The 22,275-nt window shown below is 38.3% G+C and overlaps 5 protein-coding genes, 1 long non-coding RNA gene and 1 pseudogene across 7 annotated transcripts; 2 read left to right on the top strand and 5 right to left on the bottom strand.

Annotated features, from left to right (window-relative positions):
• Positions 1-3,310: 3,310 nt before the first annotated feature.
• On the top strand, positions 3,311-4,922 carry LOC116014788 (protein JINGUBANG-like). The gene has a single exon (XM_031254741.1). It carries the CDS (start codon positions 3,428-3,430, stop codon positions 4,775-4,777), a length of 1,350 nt encoding a protein of 449 aa, XP_031110601.1. The 5' UTR covers positions 3,311-3,427; the 3' UTR covers positions 4,778-4,922.
• LOC116014778 (cytochrome P450 CYP82D47-like) lies at positions 4,886-6,981 on the bottom strand. The gene is made up of 3 exons (XM_031254731.1): positions 6,466-6,981; positions 5,755-6,183; positions 4,886-5,665 (listed from the first exon to the last, which is right to left on the bottom strand). Exons 1-3 carry the CDS (start codon positions 6,796-6,798, stop codon positions 5,045-5,047), a joined length of 1,383 nt encoding a protein of 460 aa, XP_031110591.1. The 5' UTR covers positions 6,799-6,981; the 3' UTR covers positions 4,886-5,044.
• Positions 6,982-7,756: 775 nt separating this feature from the next.
• LOC116014402 (cytochrome P450 CYP82D47-like) lies at positions 7,757-11,966 on the bottom strand. Its single transcript, XM_031254457.1, has 3 exons — positions 11,881-11,966; positions 8,863-9,855; positions 7,757-8,597 (listed from the first exon to the last, which is right to left on the bottom strand). The coding sequence occupies exons 2-3, from the start codon at positions 9,826-9,828 to the stop codon at positions 7,977-7,979; spliced, it is 1,587 nt and encodes a 528-aa protein (XP_031110317.1). The 5' UTR covers positions 9,829-9,855; positions 11,881-11,966; the 3' UTR covers positions 7,757-7,976.
• On the top strand, positions 11,120-22,098 carry LOC116014432. Of its 2 annotated transcripts, XR_004097391.1 has the most exons (6): positions 11,120-11,472; positions 14,158-14,226; positions 19,637-19,657; positions 20,134-20,398; positions 20,646-20,703; positions 20,796-22,098. It is a non-coding gene; the product is annotated as an uncharacterized LOC116014432 (long non-coding RNA). The 2 variants fall into 2 exon arrangements; XR_004097390.1 differs by lacking the exons at positions 19,637-19,657; positions 20,134-20,398; positions 20,646-20,703; positions 20,796-22,098 and adding an exon at positions 14,704-15,073 and having other exon boundaries at positions 11,127-11,472.
• LOC116014392 (cytochrome P450 CYP82D47-like) lies at positions 11,861-14,142 on the bottom strand. The gene is made up of 2 exons (XM_031254445.1): positions 12,842-14,142; positions 11,861-12,696 (listed from the first exon to the last, which is right to left on the bottom strand). Exons 1-2 carry the CDS (start codon positions 13,808-13,810, stop codon positions 12,076-12,078), a joined length of 1,590 nt encoding a protein of 529 aa, XP_031110305.1. The 5' UTR covers positions 13,811-14,142; the 3' UTR covers positions 11,861-12,075.
• Positions 14,821-19,353, bottom strand: LOC116014422 (annotated as a pseudogene).
• LOC116014413 (cytochrome P450 CYP82D47-like) lies at positions 20,008-21,831 on the bottom strand. Its single transcript, XM_031254468.1, has 2 exons — positions 20,862-21,831; positions 20,008-20,747 (listed from the first exon to the last, which is right to left on the bottom strand). The coding sequence occupies exons 1-2, from the start codon at positions 21,825-21,827 to the stop codon at positions 20,127-20,129; spliced, it is 1,587 nt and encodes a 528-aa protein (XP_031110328.1). The 5' UTR covers positions 21,828-21,831; the 3' UTR covers positions 20,008-20,126.
• Positions 22,099-22,275: the final 177 nt, after the last annotated feature.

The following is a 22,275-nucleotide window of genomic DNA, read 5'->3' as shown; positions in this document are numbered from 1 at the left end:
CACATGGAGTTGAACTTAGAACCTTGTGGTTACCCATAGTTGCAATGCTCAATTCATAATTATAAATAATATGCCTAAAATTTTGACATTTTTTTAGAGCATACTCAATAGTTTGATTTTTGCACAAGTTTTTAGGAGCAAGTAAGAAAAAACATGGAGGAAAAATAAAGGTATAAATGAGGCCAGTGGGCGCTATTGGTGCGCTTAACGCACGCCAGATACCCTTTTTTTCTTTTTAATTATTTGGTGGGACCCACATTAGAAGACAAAAATCTATCCCTCCGGTAATAATCCAACCTTCTTCTATCTCCTCCTCGGTCTCACTTACACATAAGACTCCAAGCCTAAAAAATCTCTCCAAAAATCATCCCAAAAATTCTATTGGGGATGCTCTAATGGAAAAGGTTACAATACCGACCAATAGATTAATTTTTTTAAAAAAAAATCATAATATCATAAAACTAGATTGAATTAGAACCCTAAACTCTCATTCAAGTGTGCCATTACTTCTATATAACTTCACACATAAACAATGCTTTATAGGGAAACATAGCGCATAATTTGAGGTGGCTAACTAGCTAGGGTTTACCACTTTTTTAGTATGTAGGACATTGTTTGTTTTCCTATATTAGTCAACAAAGGAGGGTGTCCGGTAAAGAAATGGTCGCAATCATGAAACCAGCGTGACCCTTCTCTACTCCAAACAAACATGGCAGTGAGGATCCGATACTTCACCAATTCAATTAATCAGTTTCCTCTTACAGCTCCATCGCACCCATTCAGACCTTTGCTACGGTTTTTCTTTAATGGCATCATCATTTCTTTAGGTCCAAACGTGGCGTTGTAGCATTGGGAATTCTAGCTGCCTGTGCCACCCCTACTATTTACTCCTTTTAAAAATATAAGGTAACATGTCGAATATCGTATTCTCATATCACAAATCTTATCTTGCTTTCAATGTTATATATATATATTGATTGGTTTAACTTAGCTTATCTTGTAAAATTTGAATTATTTGGTAATAATTCTTAATGGATAACTAAAACACGTCTTCAATATGACGGTCTTAATCTAACATGAGATATTTTTCAAACTCATATCTAAAGCCGTCGAAACAAACTAAACTTGCCGGTTTGGCCCACCCTAGCCCGCAATAAGGGCGTGGTGTGTTTTGACTTTTGACAAACTCACGAGTCCTGCCACTTGATAGTGCTACTCGAACTTTTTGCCTTGAGCTAATTGCTTGGTTTAGGACTAGTCGGGTATTAAATTGTCTTGTGACTATCTCTAGTAATTATTACACATACTCTTTTATTTTTATTTTTATTTTTATTTTTATACTTTCTATTAATGTCACATATTATAATTTATGTAGAATAAAAAGTATAGCACAATTTCTATTATTTTTTTTCTTTTCTTGATCCAATGAAATTTAAAAATGTAAAAAATATATTTACTTTATACTATATGTACTCCATTCTTTACTTTCAATTTTTACTCTCACACTCAAAATTTTTTAATGTAGACACATTTACAGAGACTCATGTAAAGAAATAGTCTATGGTATCTGCCACATTAAGAATTAAATTTGAGAAGTAAGATTTGTGAGTAGGTAGAATTTTATTTTTTTTTTCTTTTTGAGTTCATACTATGGAAACACTTTGGGGATTGTGCGTTGAGATATTCGACGGTTCAACGGACCGTTGAACATGGCGGCTTAAATGCACGTACTAGGAAACTTGATTTAACCATAATGAGCCAATGCAACCCATGGGTGCGGTCACATCCAGATAATCATTTTTGGAAAATGGGCAAAAACTTTAATCGCCTCACTAATCACGGTTTTTAATTTGTTTGTTTGTTTGTTTTTTTTTTTTTCCTTGAGAGACGGTCTTTAATTTGTTACTTCTTATTATACTAGTAAATTATTGTGATTAACTAATCAACATAAACTATACTTTTACTCAAGGAGTCTCCAATCTATCATTTTATATGTTTAAGTAAATTGTTGGGTAAGGGATAGTTCCAACTAAGTTGGTCGGCTACTATTGAAGTAGTGACGAGATATTTTTTCGTAAATCAAAAGTAAATTATTATTAAAAAACCTATGGAATATATATTTTGATCGAGTTGAAGAGTGTATACTTTTATCTTACAACTTGTATTGAATGAGTTGAAAACTTTAAAAAAAAAAAACATATTATTACTCACGGGGTGTGAATGAGATGTCATAGTTCAAGAAACACAACTACATAAAAACCATGTAATCTGGCTGAGGAAGTATTCAAGATGTCGTGATTTGTGTGTGATCTACAAAATATAAAATATATAACAAATTTGGTATGCACAATACCTTAAAAATTGTTCAAGAAGATAAATTCTTGGTTTTAATATTTTATGAGGTATGGGTAGTTTCCCTTTGTGATGGGGAAGAAGGAACTGTATGTCCAAGTTTCGTAGGTTAAAACAAGTCTAAATATATCCATCAAAGGGAAACATTAAAGATGATTTATTTTTTAAAAATATTTTATTTTCTTAGACTTTTGTATGTAGCAGCCGCCCAAAGAGAGCAGCCATATATGTAAACTTCATGCCACTTGCATTTTTTGGCCATAACAAATTAATTATGTTCCACTGTTTTTGCATGCATGGTGAGGCTGCAACTCTGCAAGAATTAATGGATCGGAGCACTTTGACCCGTTTTCTATTTAATACGGATCTCCTTTTTCAAACTAGATAGGAAACCATACTAGATTAGTGTTTCGGACTTTTGGAACAATTTAATGTTTACTAGGTAAATATACTAAAATTTTCAATATTGAGGTTTGATTCTTTGGAAAATTGGCCTAACCCGATTAGCTCAATTCAACATCTTATTAATTAACCCATTAGACTGATCAAAGATCAAAAAGTCCACTAAGTCGACACACTATGTTAGGTGTGAACAACAATTATTACATTCACATAGGAGACAAGACGTTTTATCGATTTTTAAAAAAAATTAAAACCCAAACATTTTGTTTGCTAGCTTACTCTTAAACATTATTTGTGACATTTTATGTATTTATAAATACATTAGCCAAAAGTTTCGTTTTGTTTGGGTCACCCTTTTATTTTAATTGGATGCACAAAAAGAATTTATTTAGTATATAGGTAGGTTGAAAATTGGGGCATTTAATTTCCTAAGTCATGTATCAATTATGATAGGCCAAGGGAGTTACACGTGTCATTTCGCATCATATCACCCTCCCGCCATATAGGTGTCCATTCTCCTATAAACTCTCTCATTCACTCTTCTTCTCCATCTATGCACGCCTTTCTTTCCGTTTCGCTTCATCTTCGATCCATCCCTCAATTTCTCCGGCCATTAATCTCTTGCCTCCCATTTTATAAGCCCGGCGTTGTTCGTTAGAGTTCGGGAATTGGAATGATCGAAGAAGAACACAGAAAAAAGCCGGCTTTGTTTACAGAGACGGCTACCGGCGACATGGCGGCTCATCATTCCAATCCCACCGGCTCTTCATCCTCCACCGACGAGGACTTCAACGTCAGAAACAGCAGCTACACCGGCTTCGAGCCCAACCGCCTCAGCGGCGAGGGGTCTCCGATGATGATGTCACCGTGGAACCAATGCACCCCGTTCGAGAATTCCCCGTGGGATGAGAACAACGTTAATGGCGGTTTCCAGAAGCTTCCACAGAACGGCCTCGTTTGTTCTCTGGTCCGGGAAGAAGGACATATTTATTCTCTGGCGGCTCGGGAGGGGATTCTTTACACCGGGTCGGACAGCAAGAATATTCGGGTTTGGAAGGAGATGAAGGAATTTGGGGCGTTTAAGTCTAATAGTGGGCTCGTGAAGGCGATTATAATCTCTGGGGAAAAGATTTTTACGGGTCACCAGGACGGGAAAGTTCGGGTTTGGAAGGTTAATCCTAAGAATCCGTCTGTTCATAAACGCGCCGGGACATTTCCGACGTTTTTCGATATTTTTAAGGCTTCGATTAAGCCTAGTAACTACGTGGAGGTGAAACGGAACCGGACGGCGTTATGGATTAAACACTGCGACGCTATTTCGTGCCTGAGTATGGACCCGAAGGAAGAGCTTTTATACTCTGCTTCGTGGGACAGGACTTTTAAGGTGTGGAAGGCGAGTAACTCCAAATGCCTTGAATCCGTTAAGGCTCACGATGACGCCGTTAACTCCGTCGTTGCCAGCGTGGACGGCATGGTGTACACGGGGTCAGCCGACGGGAGTGTTAAGGTGTGGAAGCGGGAATCCAACGGGAAGGGCGTAAAGCACGTGTTCGTGCAGACCCTTCTGAGCCAGGACTGCGCCGTTACGGCGTTAGCCGTTAATAAATCCGGGTCGGTTCTGTACTGCGGGTCCTCCGACGGGGTGGTGAATTTCTGGGAACGTGAGAAGCAGTTGACCCACGGTGGGGTCCTCAAAGGGCACAAATTGGCCGTGCTCTGCCTCACGGCCGCCGGCAACACCGTGTTCAGCGGATCCGCCGACAAGACGATTTGTGTGTGGAGGAGAGACGGGTCGGTCCACACGTGCCTCTCCATCTTGACCGGCCATAACGGACCGGTTAAATGTTTGGCCGTGGAAGAAGATAAACAGTCGACGGAGTCCGATCAGAAGTGGATCGTTTACAGTGGGAGCCTCGACAAATCGGTTAAGGTGTGGAGCGTTTCGGAGATGTCGTTAGATTATCCGCCGCCGCCCCGCATCCAAGACGCAGCCTGGGACTCCATTCCATCCGCCAAGTATTGATCACTAATGTTGTAGTTTGATCCATATATGATTTTCATTTTTGATTTGATCACATGATGATCACCTTATTAAAGGGCGATGATGGAATGTGTTGTACTATGATGTTTGTAAATTAAACTCGTGGCAACCACTTCTCCATTACTAATACTTTTTCTTGGACAAGAATCATAATACTAAAGTGGAATTTGATTAAAAACTATGCTTAATGGATATAAAACATAAACATACATGTACACACTGCATATCTTGATTTTAATGTGTGGCTGATTAATAAAGAGAAGATGGAAGACGCGGAGAGATGAGAATTTCAAGTGGTGTGGCTTTGACGTTGGTTAGTCCAGCTTTCTCTGTCATATCAATTTCTCTATTAGAGACATTTGAAAGTTCAAAAGAATGCAACAAATTAGCCAACACCAAGTGCAACATTTGAAGACCAAAATTTGTTCCCGGGCATATTCTTCTACCCACACCAAATGGGATTAGCTCGTAGTCTTGTCCCAAAACATCATAGTCTTTATGACTATTAGTAAACCTCTCAGGTTTGAATTCATCGGGGCTAGACCAAACCTGCGGATCTCGTTGGATTTTCCAGATGTTAATGAATAGCCAAGTACCATTTGGAATATGAAATCCTGATAGGGTGCAATCTTTGGTGAAGATTCTTGGAGCTCCAAGAGGACCTGCCGGATACAACCTTAATGTTTCTTTTACAACAGCTTGAAGATATGCCAAATTCTTAATATCTGATTCATTAACCCTTCTTTCCTTTCCAACTACACTGTCTAGTTCCTCCTGAGCCATCTTCAAGACATGGGGATGGTTCATCATCAAAGATAGAACCCACGTTAGCATGGTCGTGACCGTATCTGCACCCCCAGCCATCAAAGTCTGATATACAAAAGTTACATAGAAAATTTTTTAATCATACTTGTAGGACTTAAATTTAGGAATGATAATTTGATAAACCAAGAGCATACCATGCAGGTTGATTTGATGACACTATCAGCACTAAAACCATTAAGATCCATCCCTTCTATTTGCGAAAGCATCGCATCAATGAAATCTTCTTCCTTTGTCTCTTTCTTCAGACGATGCTCTTGTAACCATTCCTCAACAAGAGAGTCCATTTCTTTAGCAACTTCTTTCATGGCTTTCTCATACCCTCCGATATCTAACCGTCTCAGAAAAGGCAGGGCATCGGCGGGCACAAAAACCCCAAGAAAGTTGAAAAAATCCCTCAATGCCTTCTGGCAACGCCGCCCCTGTTTCTCATCACCAACTGCCCTCGTACCAAAATAACGTTTTCCGACCACCATTTGAAGGAAAACGTTGAAAGTTATGTCCCCGAACCACTTCTTCATTTCCACCAAAACCTGACCAGAATGGTCGGATTTTTTGTTTTCGCCCTATTTGGTAAATAACCGTTAGCTGATTGAGTCAGAAAGTATGATTAATTAATACATGCATAGATGATTGTAGAAAGATGTTTGTTAAATTAGCTGTTAGCTTATATAGCTGTTTAATATAATTTCTTTTTTCAAAAAGCTAATTGAAAAAGGTTGCTTTGAGTAACCTTCTGAATTTTAATATTTAGAGTTACAAAAAACTTATTAATCAAACACTTATATTATATTGATTTTTTAACCAAATCAAACAACTAATAGTGGCCAAACAGGCTGATTATTTACCAAATAGAACCTTTTAGTCCAAACTTTATAGAGCTCCTTTACAGAGGTCTCAATCTCGGCCACTCTTATGCCCTTCAACTGCTCAAGCCGTCGGGTGGAGAGTAGCTCAGTCGAAGTAAGTTTTCGCATATGGCGCCAGTAAGGACCGTAGGGCGAGAAAGCAAACATTATGTAGTCATAGCCCAAATGTTTGGCTGCTCGAAACTTGGGACGGGTCGAAATGTGAACGTCGTGGACAGTGGAGAGGTGTTTGGCTAATTTCCAGTCGCTGACCACTAACGCTCTGTGCACGCCGATCCGGATAGTGAAAGCTGGTCCATATTTGTCTGCCATGTTTCCCAGGGCAACATGCGGGAGCTTAGAGCCACTGAAGATGTGAAGGTGGCCGAGAATTGGCCACGCGCCACCCGCTTGCGGCGGTAACCTACGTGTCCCGGATTTGGTATTTTTGCGTCCCACGTAATGAATAAATGCACACAGAGCAATTGCTACGGCAATAAGGGAAGGATATAGGTGTTGGAGTTCCATGGGTATTGTTTGGATTAGCTGCATTAATGAATGGGTGAAGATTATATAGTGATGATATGATTTCCTTAGAATATGAACCAAACCATAAAACAATATATATATATATATATATATTTTAGAACGCGTGCTTTTTTTGCCGCCCTTTCGTATACTTGTATAATGATTTATGGCATTATCAACTGCTTTATAAAATCTTTGCAGTGGATTAGCTTAGATTTTTGGAATCCTATTCAAAATCACAAAATATTTTGATGTTACAGAAATTATTATTATTATTATTATTATTATTATAATATCCCACGTAGGCAGAGTGTCGTCATAGGCAAACATTTTGACGAAATGCCTTTGGATGCTGATGTCTTCAGATCAGAGTCCCCCTGATAAACCTCCGGAGGTTCTCTCTTACTTACCCTATTTATTTTATTTTGTATTTGAAATCTTATCATGATAATTTATGCATTTCATCATACTCAGATCTATCAATTTCGTCAGATTTCTTATCTTTCATTGTTTGATTATTTTGAAAATTTGTATTACAATGTTGGTTTGGTCTAAAATAAGAGAACTTATGGTAGTTTGAGTTGCTGCAAGTTTCTGTTTTGCCCAAGTTAAATTTAGGATGAGATTGCATACTATCTACTCGAGAAAATGTCTACAAAAACAGGAATGCTGATGATTAACAAGTCTGTTTATGTTTTATGTAAATCAAATATAGGCAACCATCAAAGTATCAAACAATTATCAATTTTATATACTAGTTAAATTGAAAGTTACCTTTCATACAGGCCAAATAAGAGCTGGTAAATCACCATGCCCAGGGAAGAACACCCACACACAAGTATATAAATTCATATGTTGTCCACTGGCTTCAAACTATATATTTCTGGCAGTGACCCATGCATACATATCTTACACTGTATGGTATTATACGTATATATGTAGATACATAACACACATACACATACATATAATTGTGCTGTTGGCTAATAAAGATGAGGAGGGAGGCGGGGAGCTATGCGAATTTCAAGTGGTGTGAGTTTAAGGTTGGTTAGTCCGGCTGTCTCAGTCATATCAATTCCTTCGTCAGAGACATTTGAGAGCTCAAAGGAATGCAACAAACTAGCCAACACCAAGTGCAACATTTGAAGACCAAAAGTTGTTCCCGGACATATTCTTCTACCCGCACCAAATGGGATCAACTCAAAATCTTGCCCCAAAACATCAAGGTCTTTGTGGCTATTAATAAACCTCTCGGGTTTGAATTCATGAGGGCTAGACCAAACTTGTGAATCTCGTTGGAGTTTCCACACATTAAACAACAACCAAGTGCCTTTTGGCACATGAAAACCAGATACGTTGCAATCTTCCGTGAACATTCTTGGACCTCCTAGTGGAGCTGCCGGGTATATCCTAAATGTTTCTTTAATAATCGCTTGCAAATACATCAAATTATTGATGTCTGATTCATTTACCTTTCTTTCCCTGCCAACTACCCTGTCTAGTTCTTCTTGAGCCATCTTCAACACATGGGGATTGTTCATCATCAAAGATAGAGCCCACGTTAGCATGACTGTTACCGTATCTGCTCCTCCAGCAATCAAATTCTGATATACAAATTCTAAATAGTTAAAAGCACATTGTGAGTGTAGATACTACTATACTAGTATGTAAGATATTTAATTTTAGTACAAATGTAGGACTTGAATTCAGAAAGAGTTAATATAGTCCTTTAAGTACAGTGACACCATTCACGTGTAGATAAATTGAAAGTTTAGGACTACATGTGTCAATGCGACTATACTCGAAGGCCCTCAATTGGTATTAGCCCATTCAGGAATTATAATTATTTGATAAACTAAGAGCACATACCATGCAAGTAGACTTGATGACGCTGTCAGCATTGTAACCATTGCGATCAATCTCTTCTAATCGCGAAAGCATCGCGTCTATGAAATCTTCCTCGCCGGTAGATCCATCACCCACGGCCACTTTCTTCCGACGATGCTCTTGTAACCAATCATCAACAAGAGAGTCCATTTCTTTAGCAACTTCTTTCATGGTTTTCTCATACCCTCCAATATCTAACCCTCCCAAAAAAGGCAGCGCATCCGCCGGCGCAAAAACTCCAAGATAGTGAAAAAAATCTCTCAATGCCTTTTTGCAACGCCGACCATCTCTTTCATCACTAGCTGTCGCCGTACGGAAGTACCGTTTTCCGGCCATCATTTGAAGGAACACATTCACCGTTATGTCCCCAAACCACTTCTTCATTTCCACCAAAACCCGGCCGGAAGGGTCGCCGGAGTTTCTATTTTCCGTCCAAAGCTTATACAGCTCCTTTATAGAGGTATCGATCTCGGACACTCTTATGTGCTTCCGCTGCTCGAGCCGCCGGTTGGAGAGTAATTCTGTGGATACGAATTTGCGAATGTCACGCCAGTATTGGCCGTAAGGAGTGAAAGCAAACATTATGTAGTTGTAGCCCAAGTGCTCGGCGGCTCGGAACTTGGGGCGAGAAGAAACGTGAACGTCGTGGACAGTGGAGAGTTCTTTGACCAATTTCCAGTCGCTAACCACCAACGCCCTGTGCACGCCAATCCGGATAGTGAAGGCTGGTCCATACTTGTCAGCCATGTTTCCCAGTTCAACGTGAGCGAGCTTAGAGCCACTGAAGATGTGAAGGTGGCCTAGAATTGGCCACCCCGCAGCTGCTTCTGGGGGTAATTTTTGCTTCCCGGACTTGTTATTGTGTGCAAGGTAATGAATAACTACACACAATGACAAAGCAATTGCTAGGAAAACAAGGGAAGGGTAAAGGTCTTGGAGGAGTTCCATGGCTCTTGTTTGAATTAGCTGCACTGCCTAGATTGCCAGGATTATAAGGGGGTGTTCGGTAAATAGCTGTTGATTGATTGGGTTAATGAGTTTGATTGGTTGATAGTATTGGTTAATTATAGAAAGACGTTTTGTAAATTAGCTGTTAATTATTTAATCGGAAAAAGTTGTTCTGAACAGTTTTTGAATTTTAGTCTTTTGAAGCAATAAGCTATTAAGAAAAATTAATTAACTATACATTTTGTTTAAACCAATAAAACGAGTAATAGTGACTAAACAAATCAAAATTGACTGGTGGACTAATTATTTTATTATCAAACATGGCCAAAGTGTTTTGGTTTCCTTAAAATAAACAATAATATCTTTTAGCACGCAAATCGCATTTGTTTGACTTTATGTATAGATATACTTATATATTGATCCATGAACATCGTCAGCTGTTTTAATAAAATCTTTGCTGAGCGCAAACAACCAATGAGCTAGCTTGCTGATGTATTGACGTGCTAATGTCTTTGTTTGATAGGATTAGCTTAAACTACTGGAATCCTATGTAAAATGGCAATATATTTTGATGTTACATAAAATGCAAATACGCAATATTATAGCTATATGTAAATCCAACCTCTGCGCAAGATATACATTGATTATTATAATGAGATTTTTTTTTAATTACTGAAGTAAGGAGCCAGTAGGCTCTCTTGAGGTTCTCCCCCAACGGTCCAAAAAAAATAGAAATTTTTTTATTCGGATGGACATTAATGTATTTTTTTTTTGAAGTACTAAAACTTATGTGTTTGAAATTGTATAAATATTATAGAGATAAAGATTGATTGATTTTTTTGTTTGAATAATAGAGATAAGATTGATAGTATTAGTTATAACCTTAAAAACATGTACGGTGAATCTAGTACAAAAGATATCAATGTCGACATAGATTGTGAATATATTTATGTCGACATTGATATCTTTCATACTAGATTCTTCATAGTAAATGGTACTTTTGGTATTATAATACACAAGTTATTCTTAAATGTTTAGAAAAAGTTAATATTAAGGGCCATATAAAGAGAATAATTCATTCTCAAGAATGCTATTCACAAGTTTTACCCTTTGTAATTTATTATTAGGGTATGATTTTGTTATGAATCTTGAGTTTCTAAAGTGTAACGATAAATATAAAAGCAATAATAGAGTTTCTACTTTGGGCATAGCGTTTTACGCAAAGAGCGAGCCTGTGACTGACTAGTTACTTGCTTACTTTATAATTGAGAGATAACTCTGATAAGAATGTAATTTCATTTGTTTTTAATTTTATTTTTTACTTCTCTTCTACGGTCGCGCTAAACTTGCCACCGCACCAATATCGTCTCACGTCTCTCCCCGAGTCCCCGACTTTTCTCTCTTCCATTAACTAGCTCTTCGTAACGCCGGCTGCAGGATGATTTCTGAGACCAAATCTTCTTAAACCTTTTTCTTCTGATTGTTTGCCTTCTAATTCCTTTCACCATTTTCCTTTCTATGTTTTCCGCTTCTGATTTGGAAGAATTTGTCGAGAGTGACCAGTGCGAGGAAGAGTGGATTGAGCTCCCATTTTGCCGATGTGCTTTTCGATACTGATTCGCTGGATGCTATGCACCTCCGGAGGTTCTCTCTTACTTACCCTATTTACTCTTTTTTTTTTTCTTTGAAAATTTATTTTTTGTTGTAATATTCGGATTATTTATGAATTTATTCTCTTTCATTGTTTGTTTATTTCGGATTATTTATGAATTTATTCTCTTTCATTGTTTGTTTATTTGGTAAATTCGTATTACTTTATTGATTTTGCGAAAATAAGAGAACTTAGAGTAGGTTTGAGTTGCTGTGAGTTTCTGTTTTGCTTAACATAGGATGAGATTGCTTACCATCTATTCGAAAAAAATGTCTTAAGAAACAGTTATGTATAGTTAAGAGTTGAATAACAAGTCTTTGTATGTTTTATGAAAATCAAATATAGCCAACAATCAACCATTAGTTTTATATACTAATTGAATTGACAGGATAGAAAGTTACCTTTTATACAGGCCACAAAGATCTGATAAATGATCATGTCCATGGAAGCATTTTATATAGTTACATTCATATGTTGTGCATTGGCTTCAAAATGTTCTGGCAGTGACAATTGACAAATGCATAAATATCTACACTGTATGGTATTATACATGTATGAATAGATATATGCACACATACATATTAATGTGTGGTTGACTAATAAAGATTAGGGGAGAGGCGGGGAACTATGAGAATTTCAAGTGGTGTAGCTTTGAGATTGGTTAGTCCAGCCGTCTCAGTCATATCAATTCCTTCATTAGAGACATTTGAGAGCTCAAAGGAATGTAACAAATTAGCCAACACCAAGTGCACCATTTGAAGACCAAAAGTTATCCCTGGGCATATTCTTCTACCGGCACCAAATGGGATCAACTCAAAATCTTGTCCCAAAACATCAAGGTCTTTATGACTATTAATAAACCTCTCAGGTTTAAATTCGTGAGGGCTAGACCAAACTTGTGGATCTCGTTGGAGTTTCCACAGGTTAAAGAACAACCAAGTGTCTTTTGGAACATGAAAACCAGATATGGTGCAATCTTCTGTGAACATTCTTGGGCCTCCTAGTGGAGCCCCTGGGTACATCCTAAATGTTTCTTTCACAATAGCTTGAAGATACACCAAATTCTTGATATCTGATTCATTTACCTTTCTTTCCTTGCCAACTACAATGTCTAGTTCTTCTTGAGCCATGTTCAACACATGGGGGTTGTTCATCATCAAAGATAGAGCCCATGTTAGCATGATTGAGGTCGTATCTGCTCCTCCAGCAATCAAATTCTGATATACAAAATTTAAATAGTTATAGATAATTGTGAATTAGATACATGATATAAATTAAAGTTATATGTATTATTTTTAATTTCAAGTACACATGTAAGACTTAAATTTAGGAATGATAATTTGATAAACCAAGAGTACATACCATGCAAGTTGATTTGATGACACTATCAGCATCGAAACCATTAAGATCAATCCCTTCAATTCGTGAAAGCATCACATCCATGAAATCTTCCTTGCTACCTCTAACAGTAGATCCATCATCTGTGGCCTCTTTCTTCCAATGATGCTCTTGTAACCATTCTTCAACAAGAGAGTCCATTTCTTTAGCAACTTCTTTCATGGTTTTCTCATACCCTCCGATATCTAACCATCCCAAAAAAGGCAGGGCATCTGCTGGGACAAAAACCCCAAGATAGTGAAAAAAACCTCTCAATACCCTTTGGCAACGCCGTCCCTCTTTTTCATCACTAACCTCTGCTGTACCAAAGTATCGTTTGCTGGCTATCATTTGAAGGAACACATTAAGTGTTATGTCTCCGAACCACTTTTTCATTTCCACTTGAACACAGCCAGAAGGTTCAGAATTTTTCTTTTCCGCCCAAAGCTTATGCAACTCCTTTATAGAGGTGTCAATCTCAGACACTCTTATGTGCTTGAGCTGCTCAATCTTTCGGTTGGAGAGTAGTTCTACGGAAATAAGTTTGCGAACGTCGCGCCAGTAAGGACCATATGGAGTGAAAGCAAACATTATGTAGTTGTAGCCCAAGTGTTTGGCAGCTCGAAACTTGGGACGAGTAGAAATGTGAACATCGTGGACAGTGGAGAGTTCTTTGGCTAATTTCCAGTCGCTGACCACCAAGGCTCTCTGCACACCGATCCGGATAGTGAAGGCTGGTCCATACTTGTCAGCCATGTTTCCCAGGGCAACATGAGGAAGCTTAGAGCCGCTGAAGATGTGAAGGTGGCCTATAATTGGCCACCCCCCACCTGCTTCCGGCAGTAATTTTTGCTTCCGAGACTTGTTATTGTGAGAAAGATAATGAAAAACTATATAAAAAGCAATAGCTACAACAATAACTGAAGTATCAAGGTTTTGGAGAACAAATTCCATGGTTATGGTGTGTGGATTAATTGATGTGTGATTATATGTATACTTGTGCCATAGCGTGTAAGCATTTCTATATTTGATTGGATTAGGCTAAACTGACTAATATCTTTACAGAAGATTAGGCACCGCAGTTTATTGTGGCCATGAAAATTAGGCACTGCAGTTTTTTGTGTGTTGATAAGAAGATAGAAAATTACTGCTTGTCTGTTAGCCCTTATGCAAAGTTGACATATCACATCAACTACTATTGCTATGTATAAGGAGTCCATATAGATGTATTATGTATGTGGTATGTAAATAATTTAAATGATCTTTTGTTTGACTAAAGCATATACATATTTATACTGCAGATTCCTAAACACCATCAACTATTCAACTGGTTTCATAATTCTTTGCAGAGCACAAACATCCTATAAGAGGTAACTTGCTGATATACTGAGATGCTGATGTCTTTAGTTATTTAAATGGATTAGCTTAAATTAGTGGAATCCCATTCAAAACCACAAGATGTTTTGATGTTACAGAAAATGCATCTTCGATAGCTTTAATATTTGCAGAATGTAGTTTTGTTCTTGTTCAATTATATAGTAAATTTGTAGTACTGTATTGATTTGCTTGAAAATAATAGAGCTTATAATAGATTTTGAGTTGCTATATTTTTTTGTTTGGCTTATGATTGTGATGAGACTGCAAACTATCTATGTGTATTAATTTTGTATAGTTGTGTGTTGAAAGTTACCTTTCATATAGGCCACAGGGATCTGATAAATCACTATGTCCATGGAAACACTTTCTAGTGAACATACATACAAACACACACACACACACACACACACATTTATTAAATGCACCAAAAAAAAAAACATATATTAATTACATGTGTGATTGACTAATAGAGATGAGCGGAGAGACGAGGAGCTAAGAGAATTTCAAGTGGTGTGCCTTTGTGGTTGCTTAGTCCAACCGTCTCAGTCATATCAATTCCTTCATGAGAGACATTTGAAAGCTCAAAGGAATGCAACAAATTGGCTTCAAAATATTCTGGCAGTGACAAATGCCTGTATGGATAGATATACATTTATGAATAGATATATGCACACATACGTATTAATGTGTGGTTGACTAATAAAGATTAGGGGAGAGGCTGGGAACTATGAGAATTTCAAGTGGTATAGCTTTGAGGTTGGTTATTCCTGCTGTCTCAGTCATATCAATTCCTTCATTAGAGACATTTGAGAGCTCAAAGGAATGTAACAAATTAGCCAACACCAAGTGCACCATTTGAAGACTAAAAGTTATTCCTGGGCATATTCTTCTACCCGCACCAAATGGGATCAACTCAAAATCTTGTCCCAAAACATCAAGGTCTTTATGACTATTAATAAACCTCTCAGGTTTAAATTCGTGAGGGCTAGACCAAACTTGTGGATCTCGTTGGAGTTTCCACAGGTTAAAGAACAACCAAGTGCCTTTTGGAACATGAAAACCAGATATGGTGCAATCTTCTGTGAACATTCTTGGGCCTCCTAGTGGAGCCCCTGGGTACATCCTAAATGTTTCTTTCACAATAGCTTGAAGATACACCAAATTCTTGATATCTGATTCATTTACCTTTCTTTCCCTGCCAACTACCATGTCTAGTTCTTCTTGAGCCATCTTCAACACATGGGAGTTGTTCATCATCAAAGATAGAGCCCATGTTAGCATGACTGAGGTCGTATCTGCTCCTCCAGCAATCAAATTCTGATATACAAAATTTAAATAGTTAAAGAAAATTGTGAATTAGATACATGATATAAATTAAAGTTATATGTATTACTTTTAATATCAAGTACACATGTAAGACTTAAATTTAGGAATGATAATTTGATAAACCAAGAGTACTTACAATGCAAGTTGATTTGATGACGCTATCAGCATTGAAACCATTAAGATCAATCCCTTCAATTCGTGAAAGCATCACATCCATGAAATCTTCCTTGCTGCCTCTAACAGTAGATCCATCACCTGTGGCCTCTTTCTTCCAATGATGCTCTTGTAACCATTCTTCAACAAGAGAGTCCATTTCTTTAGCAACTTCTTTCATAGTTTTCTCATACCCTCCGATATCTAATCATCCCAGAAAGGGCAGGGTATCTGCTGGGACAAAAACCCCAAGATAGTGAAGGAAACCTCTCAATACCCTTTGGCAATGCTGCCCCTCTTTTTCATCACTAACCTCTGCTGTACCGAAGTATCGCTTGCTGGCTATCTGATACGGGCATATCCACAGTAGAAGAGGGTGAAAATCAAGATATGAAAGATAGAGAAGAAACAACTCATACTGCTAGGCCAAAGAGGGAACGAAGGAAACCAGCATGGATGGCTGATTACATTTGTTAGACTAAGTCTATTCATAATAGGATAGTATAGTTTAGTCCTAATATATATCATATTAAGAATCATAGTCATAAACATAATAGGAGTAACTCAGTATATAACCACCCTGCATGCCAGGGAAGAGGACACACAAGAATTATTTCAACTTCCATTCTCCTGCTATCTCTCTCTCTCTCTCTCTATTTCTCTCTCTGATTTTCCCCCTCTCATTCCGTCCTTGGAGTTCGCATCCACTCAAAGCGGTGCCGGCTTGGTACGAGTTCGTATCAATTGGTGCTTTCATTGAATCGAACTATAATCCTGCCTCATTATGTCAGACAACCAAGCTACAGCAACTCATCCTTGGGAGCAGGCAATTACCGAATTGCAAGAAAATTTTGACAGACAAACTGTTACAAACCACCAACTCATTCAAAAACTCATCAACTCTGTTTCACGATTGGAAACGATGGTAACAACCAATATGAATGCAGTAGTGCAACCTCAAGTACAGGGAATTTTAGGACCTTCACCTGATACTCATCTGCAGCCATCTATGCAGACGGAGAATGGTCAAGGGACCCAACGATCTGTGCAGACGGAGAATGGTCAAGGGACCCAACGATTTCATATAAAACTTGAGTTACCTCGCTTTGATGGTTCAGACCCTCACGGTTGGGTATTTAGAATTCAAGAATATTTTGATTTTTATGATACACCCGACACACAGCGTTTGCGAATAGCAGGATTCACAATGGAGGGGAAGGCTTCTGAGTGGTATCAATGGATGAAGAAGAATAGATTGTTAACCACATGGAAGGAATTTTTGCAGAATGTCACAAAGCGGTTCGGTGAGTCTCGTTTTGAGGATTTCCAAGGGAAATTGTCAAAATTGACACAGCAGACCACAGTCACTGCCTATCAAGCAGAATTTGAACGATTAATGAATAAAGTTACAGGGATTGCAGAACCGATCCTTCTTTCCATGTTCATCGCAGGGCTTAAACCACTTATTCGACGGGAAGTGCAGATGGCACGACCAACAACATTGATGGAAGCTTTTGATCTTGCTCGAGAATATGAGGCAAAATTGGAGGAAATTCAGGCTGAGCTTCAACCAGTTGCACGATCACCCTTAAGGTGGCAACAACGCCAAATACCACCTGCAAACACTACACGGTCAGCCCCAGTTATAACACAATCATCTGTCCAAGACAAAAGGGAGACAACAACCTTAGCTTTACCACCCTCAACTCAATCAACATCAAATCTTCCCATTAAACGATTAACACCTGCAGAGATGCAGGAAAAACGAGAGAAAGGTATCTGCTATAACTGTGACCAACGCTGGTCAAACAACCATAGATGTCGAACCAGATTTCTGATGCTAATGGGGACAGGAGATGACGATATAGAAGATCCACTCTTACAGGAAGACACCATAGTGCATGGGCAAGATGACATAATCTCAGGAGATATTTCTAGTCTAAACTCATTGGCAGGCCTAGGTAATCCTAGATCGCTTAAACTTTTGGGGGAAGTTAATGGGCAAAAATTACAGATTTTAATAGATAGTGGTAGCACCCATAACTTTGTGCAACCCAAAATTGCGGAGCAATTACAGTTACATGCTTTGAAGGTTACACCATTTCGGGTATATGTTGGTAACGGAGATTCTCTAGCTTGTTCCCACAGTTGCAAACAAGTACCATTGACACTACATGGCACTGAATTCTTAATAGACTTCTTTGTGCTTCCAATTCGAGGCCCGGACATGGTGTTAGGAATTCAATGGTTACGGGGACTGGGAAAGGTTGAGCATGACTATGCTAATATGTCCATGCAGTTTGAATGGAAAGGCCAACAGGTAAAATTGCAAGGAAATCACTCATTGACACCACATGAAATAACTCTGAATCAGTTAGAAGCTCCAGTAGCAACAAGGGAAATACTGGAACTCTATGAGTTGTTCTTAATAAGTGGTCCTGAATCTCCACCAGAAGAAAATAATACTGAAAAATCTATACAGGAGATACAACTCCCTACAGATATTCCACCAGAAATTATAACGGTACTTCAGCAGCATGAGAAACTATTCCAAGCACCTGCTACGTTACCCCCATATAGATTTTTCAATCACAGAATTCATTTACAGCCGGGAACCAAGCCAATCAATGTTCGCCCATATCGCTACCCACACTTCCAAAAAGAAGAAATCGAGAAGCTGGTTACAGAAATGCTAGATCAAGGAATTATCCGACCTAGTCAAAGCCCTTTCTCATCTCCAGTCCTACTCGTAAAAAAGAAAGATGGCACCTACAGATTCTGCGTAGATTATAGAGCCTTGAACGCTGCAACAGTACGAGACCAATTTCCTATTCCTACGGCAGATGAGCTCTTTGATGAGTTAGGCCAAGCAAGGGTATTCGCATCCACTCAAAGCGGTGCCGGCTTGGTACGAGTTCGTATCACTATCATTTGAAGGAACACATTAAGTGTTATGTCTCCGAACCACTTCTTCATTTCCACTTGAACACAGCCAGAAGGTTCAGAATTTTTCTTTTCAGCCCAAAACTTGTACAACTCCTTTATAGAGATGTCAATCTCAGACACTCTTATGTGCTTGAGCTGCTCAAGCTTTCGGTTGGAGAGTAGTTCTGTGGAAATAAGTTTGCGAACCTCGCGCCAGTAAGGACCATAGGGAGTGAAAGCGAGCATTATGTAGTTGTAGCCCAAGTGTTTGGCAGCTCGAAACTTGGGACGAGTAGAAATGTGAACATCGTGGACAGTGGAGAGTTCTTTGGCTAATTTCCAGTCGCTGACCACCAAGACTCTCTGCACACCGATCCGGATAGTGAAGGCTGGTCCATACATGTCAGCCATGTTTCCCAGGGCAACATGAGGAAGCTTAGAGCCGCTGAAGATGTAAAGGTGGCCTATAATTGGCCACCCCCCATCTGCTTCAGGCAGTAATTTTTGCTTCCGAGACTTGTTATTGTGAGAAAGATAATGAAAAACTATATAAAAAGCAATAGCTACAACAATAACTGAAGTATCAAGGTTTTGGAGAACAAATTCCATGGTTATGGTGTGTGGATTAATTGATGTGTGATTATATGTATACTTGTGCCATAGCGTGTAAGCATTTCTATATTTGATTGGATAAGCCTAAACTGACTAATATCTTTACAGAAAATTGCACCACAGTTTATTGTGGCCATGAAAATTAGGCACTGCAGTTTTTTGTCTGTTTATAAGAAGATAGAAAACTACTGCTTGTCTGTTAGCCCTTATGCAAAGTTGACATATCACATCAACTACTATTGCTATGTATAAGGAGTCCATATAGATGAATTATGTATGTGGTATGTAAATAATTTAAATGATTTTTTGTTTGACTAAAGCATATACATATTTGTACTGATTCCTAAACACCATCAACTATTCAACTGGTTTCATAATTCTTTGCAGAGCACAAACATCCTATAAGAGGTAACTTGCTGATATACTGAGATGCTGATGTCTTTAATTATTTAAATGGATTAGCTTAAATTAGTGGAATCCCATTCAAAACCACACGATGTTTTGATGTTACAGAAAATGCATCTTTGATAGCTTTAATATTTGCATAATGTAGTTTTGTTCTTGTTCAATTATATAGTAAATTTGTAGTACTTTATTGATTTGCTTGAAAATAATAGAGCTTATAATAGATTTTGAGTTGCTATATTTTTTTGTTTGGCTTATGATTGTGATGAGACTGCAAACTATCTATGTGTATTAATTTTATATAGTTGTGTGTTGAAAGTTACCTTTCATATAGGCCACAGAGATCTGATAAATCACTATGTCCATGGAAACACTTTCTAGTGAACATACTTACATACAAACACACACATACACACACACACATTTATTAAATGCACCAAAAAAAACATATATTAATTACATGTGTGATTGACTAATAGAGATGAGCGGAGAGACGAGGAGCTAAGAGAATTTCAAGTGGTGTGCCTTTGAGGTTGCTTAGTCCAACCGTCTCAGTCATATCAATTCCTTCACGAGAGACATTTGAAAGCTCAAAGGAATGCAACAAATTGGCTAAGATCAAGTGCAACATTTGAAGACTAAAAGTTGTTCCTGGACATATTCTTCTACCAATACCAAATGGAATCAACTCGAAATTTCGTCCAAAAACATCAACCTCCTTATGGCAATTAATAAATCTCTCAGGTTTGAATTCATGAGGACTAGACCAAACTTGTGGATCTCGTTGGAGTTTCTGCATGTTAAAGAATAGCCAAGTTTCTTTTGGAACATGAAAACCATATATGGTGCAATCTTCTGTGAACATTCTTGGACCTCCTAGTGGAGCTGCAGGATACATCCTTAATGTTTCTTTAACAATAGCTTGAAGATAAATCAAATTATTGATGTCTAACTCATTTACTTTTCTTTCTTTCCCTACTACCATGTCTAGTTCTTCTTGAGCCATCTTCAACACATGGGGATTGTTCATCATCAAAGACAAAGCCCAGGTTAGCACTACTGTTACCGTATCTGTTCCTCCTGCAATCATACTCTGATATACAAAATTTAATATTTCATATAACATTAATGTTTTGTGTAGGAATTTTAAGAATATCTGGAGGACTTAAATTCAGGAATGATAATTTGATAAACATAGATCATATACCATGCAAGTAGCTTTGATGGCGGTGTCAGCACTGCAACCATTAAGATCAATCCCTTCTATTCGTGAAAGCATCGCATCCATGAAATCTTTCTCGTCGTCACAGACAGTAGATTCATCACCCTTGGCGTCTTTCTTCCGACGGTGCTCTTGTAGCCATTCGTCAACAAGAGAGTCCATTTCCTTAGCAACTTTCTTCATAGTTTTCTCATACCCTCCAATATCTAGCCATCCCAAGAAAGGCAGGGCATCTGCCGGCACAAAAACCCCAAGAAATTTAACAAAATCTCTCAACACCCTTTGGCAAAGTCGCCCCTCTTTTTCATCACAATCAGTTGCCATACCGAAGATTCGTTTTCCGACCACCATTTGAAGGACCATGTTGAGCGTTAGGTCTCCGAACCACTTCTTCATTTCCATCAAAACATGGCCGGAAGGGTCCGAATTTTTGTTTTCAGTCCAAAGCTTATAAAGCTCCTTTACAGAGGTCTCAACCTCGGCCGCTCTTATGTGCTTCAGCTGCTCAAGGCGTCGGTTGGAGAGCAATTCTGTGGAAATAAGTTTGCGAATGTCGCGCCAGTAGGGACCATAGGGAGTAAAAGCAAGCAAAAAGTTGTTGTAGCCCAAGTGTTTGGCGGCTCGAGACTTGGGACGAGAAGAAATGTGAACGTCGTGGGCAGTGGTGAGTTCTTTGGCCAATTTCCAGTCGCTAATCACCAAACCTCTATGCACACCGATCCGAATAGTGAAGGCCGGTCCATACTTCTCAGCCATGTCTCCTAGGACAATATGAGGAAGGCTAGAGCCGCTGAAGATATGAAGGTGGCCTATAATTGGCCACGCCCCACCTGCTTCTGGCGGCAATCTTCGTGTCTGGGATTTGGCATTGCCAGAGACATAATGAGTAACTACATACAAAGCAATTGCTACGACAACAATGGACGGGTTAAGGTATTTTAGGAGTTCCATATTTGGCTCTTCTTTAAATTATCACTGCGGCTTAATGAATGGGTTATATTATATAGGGATATTTAGAGCTTTCTTAAATAGTACGGAGTAAATAAAACGAAAAAACAATAATATATTTTAGAACGCAAATCATGTTTGTTTGACTTTAGAGCACCACAACCTATTAGCTAGCTTGCTGATTTACTGACATGCTAATGCCCTTATTTGATTGGATTAGCTTAGATTTTACGAATTGCATTCAAAATTGCAATATATTTTGATGTTACCGAAATGGGAAATACGCAATATTATAGGATTTAGGAAAAAGTGTCAAATAGGCCACTGAACTTATCGCGTTTGTGTAATTGGGCCATTGAACTTAAAAGGTGTGCAATTCAACCATCAAACAAGTAAAATTTGTGCAATTTGACCATTTTTACAAAAAAATTTTGGTAAAATCCAATTATAT

The sequence above is a fragment of the Ipomoea triloba genome, chromosome 1 (assembly GCF_003576645.1).
Source record: "Ipomoea triloba cultivar NCNSP0323 chromosome 1, ASM357664v1".
In the NCBI taxonomy this organism is placed as follows: Eukaryota; Viridiplantae; Streptophyta; class Magnoliopsida; order Solanales; family Convolvulaceae; genus Ipomoea; species Ipomoea triloba.
Note: the sequence above shows the minus strand (reverse complement) of the source record. Positions and strands in the feature narration are given on the sequence as shown.

Coding starts and splice junctions, on each gene's coding strand:
- LOC116014788 (XM_031254741.1), top strand. CDS start 3,428: ATGATCGAAGAAGAACACAGAAAAAAGCCGGCTTTGTTTACAGAGACG.
- LOC116014778 (XM_031254731.1), bottom strand. CDS start 6,798: ATGGCAGACAAATATGGACCAGCTTTCACTATCCGGATCGGCGTGCAC. Junction 6,184..6,465: donor GGACTAAAAGGTTCTATTTG/GTAAATAATCAG, acceptor TTTACCAAATAG/GGCGAAAACAAAAAATCCGA. Junction 5,666..5,754: donor TCATCAAATCAACCTGCATG/GTATGCTCTTGG, acceptor TTTGTATATCAG/ACTTTGATGGCTGGGGGTGC.
- LOC116014402 (XM_031254457.1), bottom strand. CDS start 9,828: ATGGAACTCCTCCAAGACCTTTACCCTTCCCTTGTTTTCCTAGCAATT. Junction 8,598..8,862: donor TCATCAAGTCTACTTGCATG/GTATGTGCTCTT, acceptor TTTGTATATCAG/AATTTGATTGCTGGAGGAGC.
- LOC116014392 (XM_031254445.1), bottom strand. CDS start 13,810: ATGGAATTTGTTCTCCAAAACCTTGATACTTCAGTTATTGTTGTAGCT. Junction 12,697..12,841: donor TCATCAAATCAACTTGCATG/GTATGTACTCTT, acceptor TTTGTATATCAG/AATTTGATTGCTGGAGGAGC.
- LOC116014413 (XM_031254468.1), bottom strand. CDS start 21,827: ATGGAACTCCTAAAATACCTTAACCCGTCCATTGTTGTCGTAGCAATT. Junction 20,748..20,861: donor CCATCAAAGCTACTTGCATG/GTATATGATCTA, acceptor TTTGTATATCAG/AGTATGATTGCAGGAGGAAC.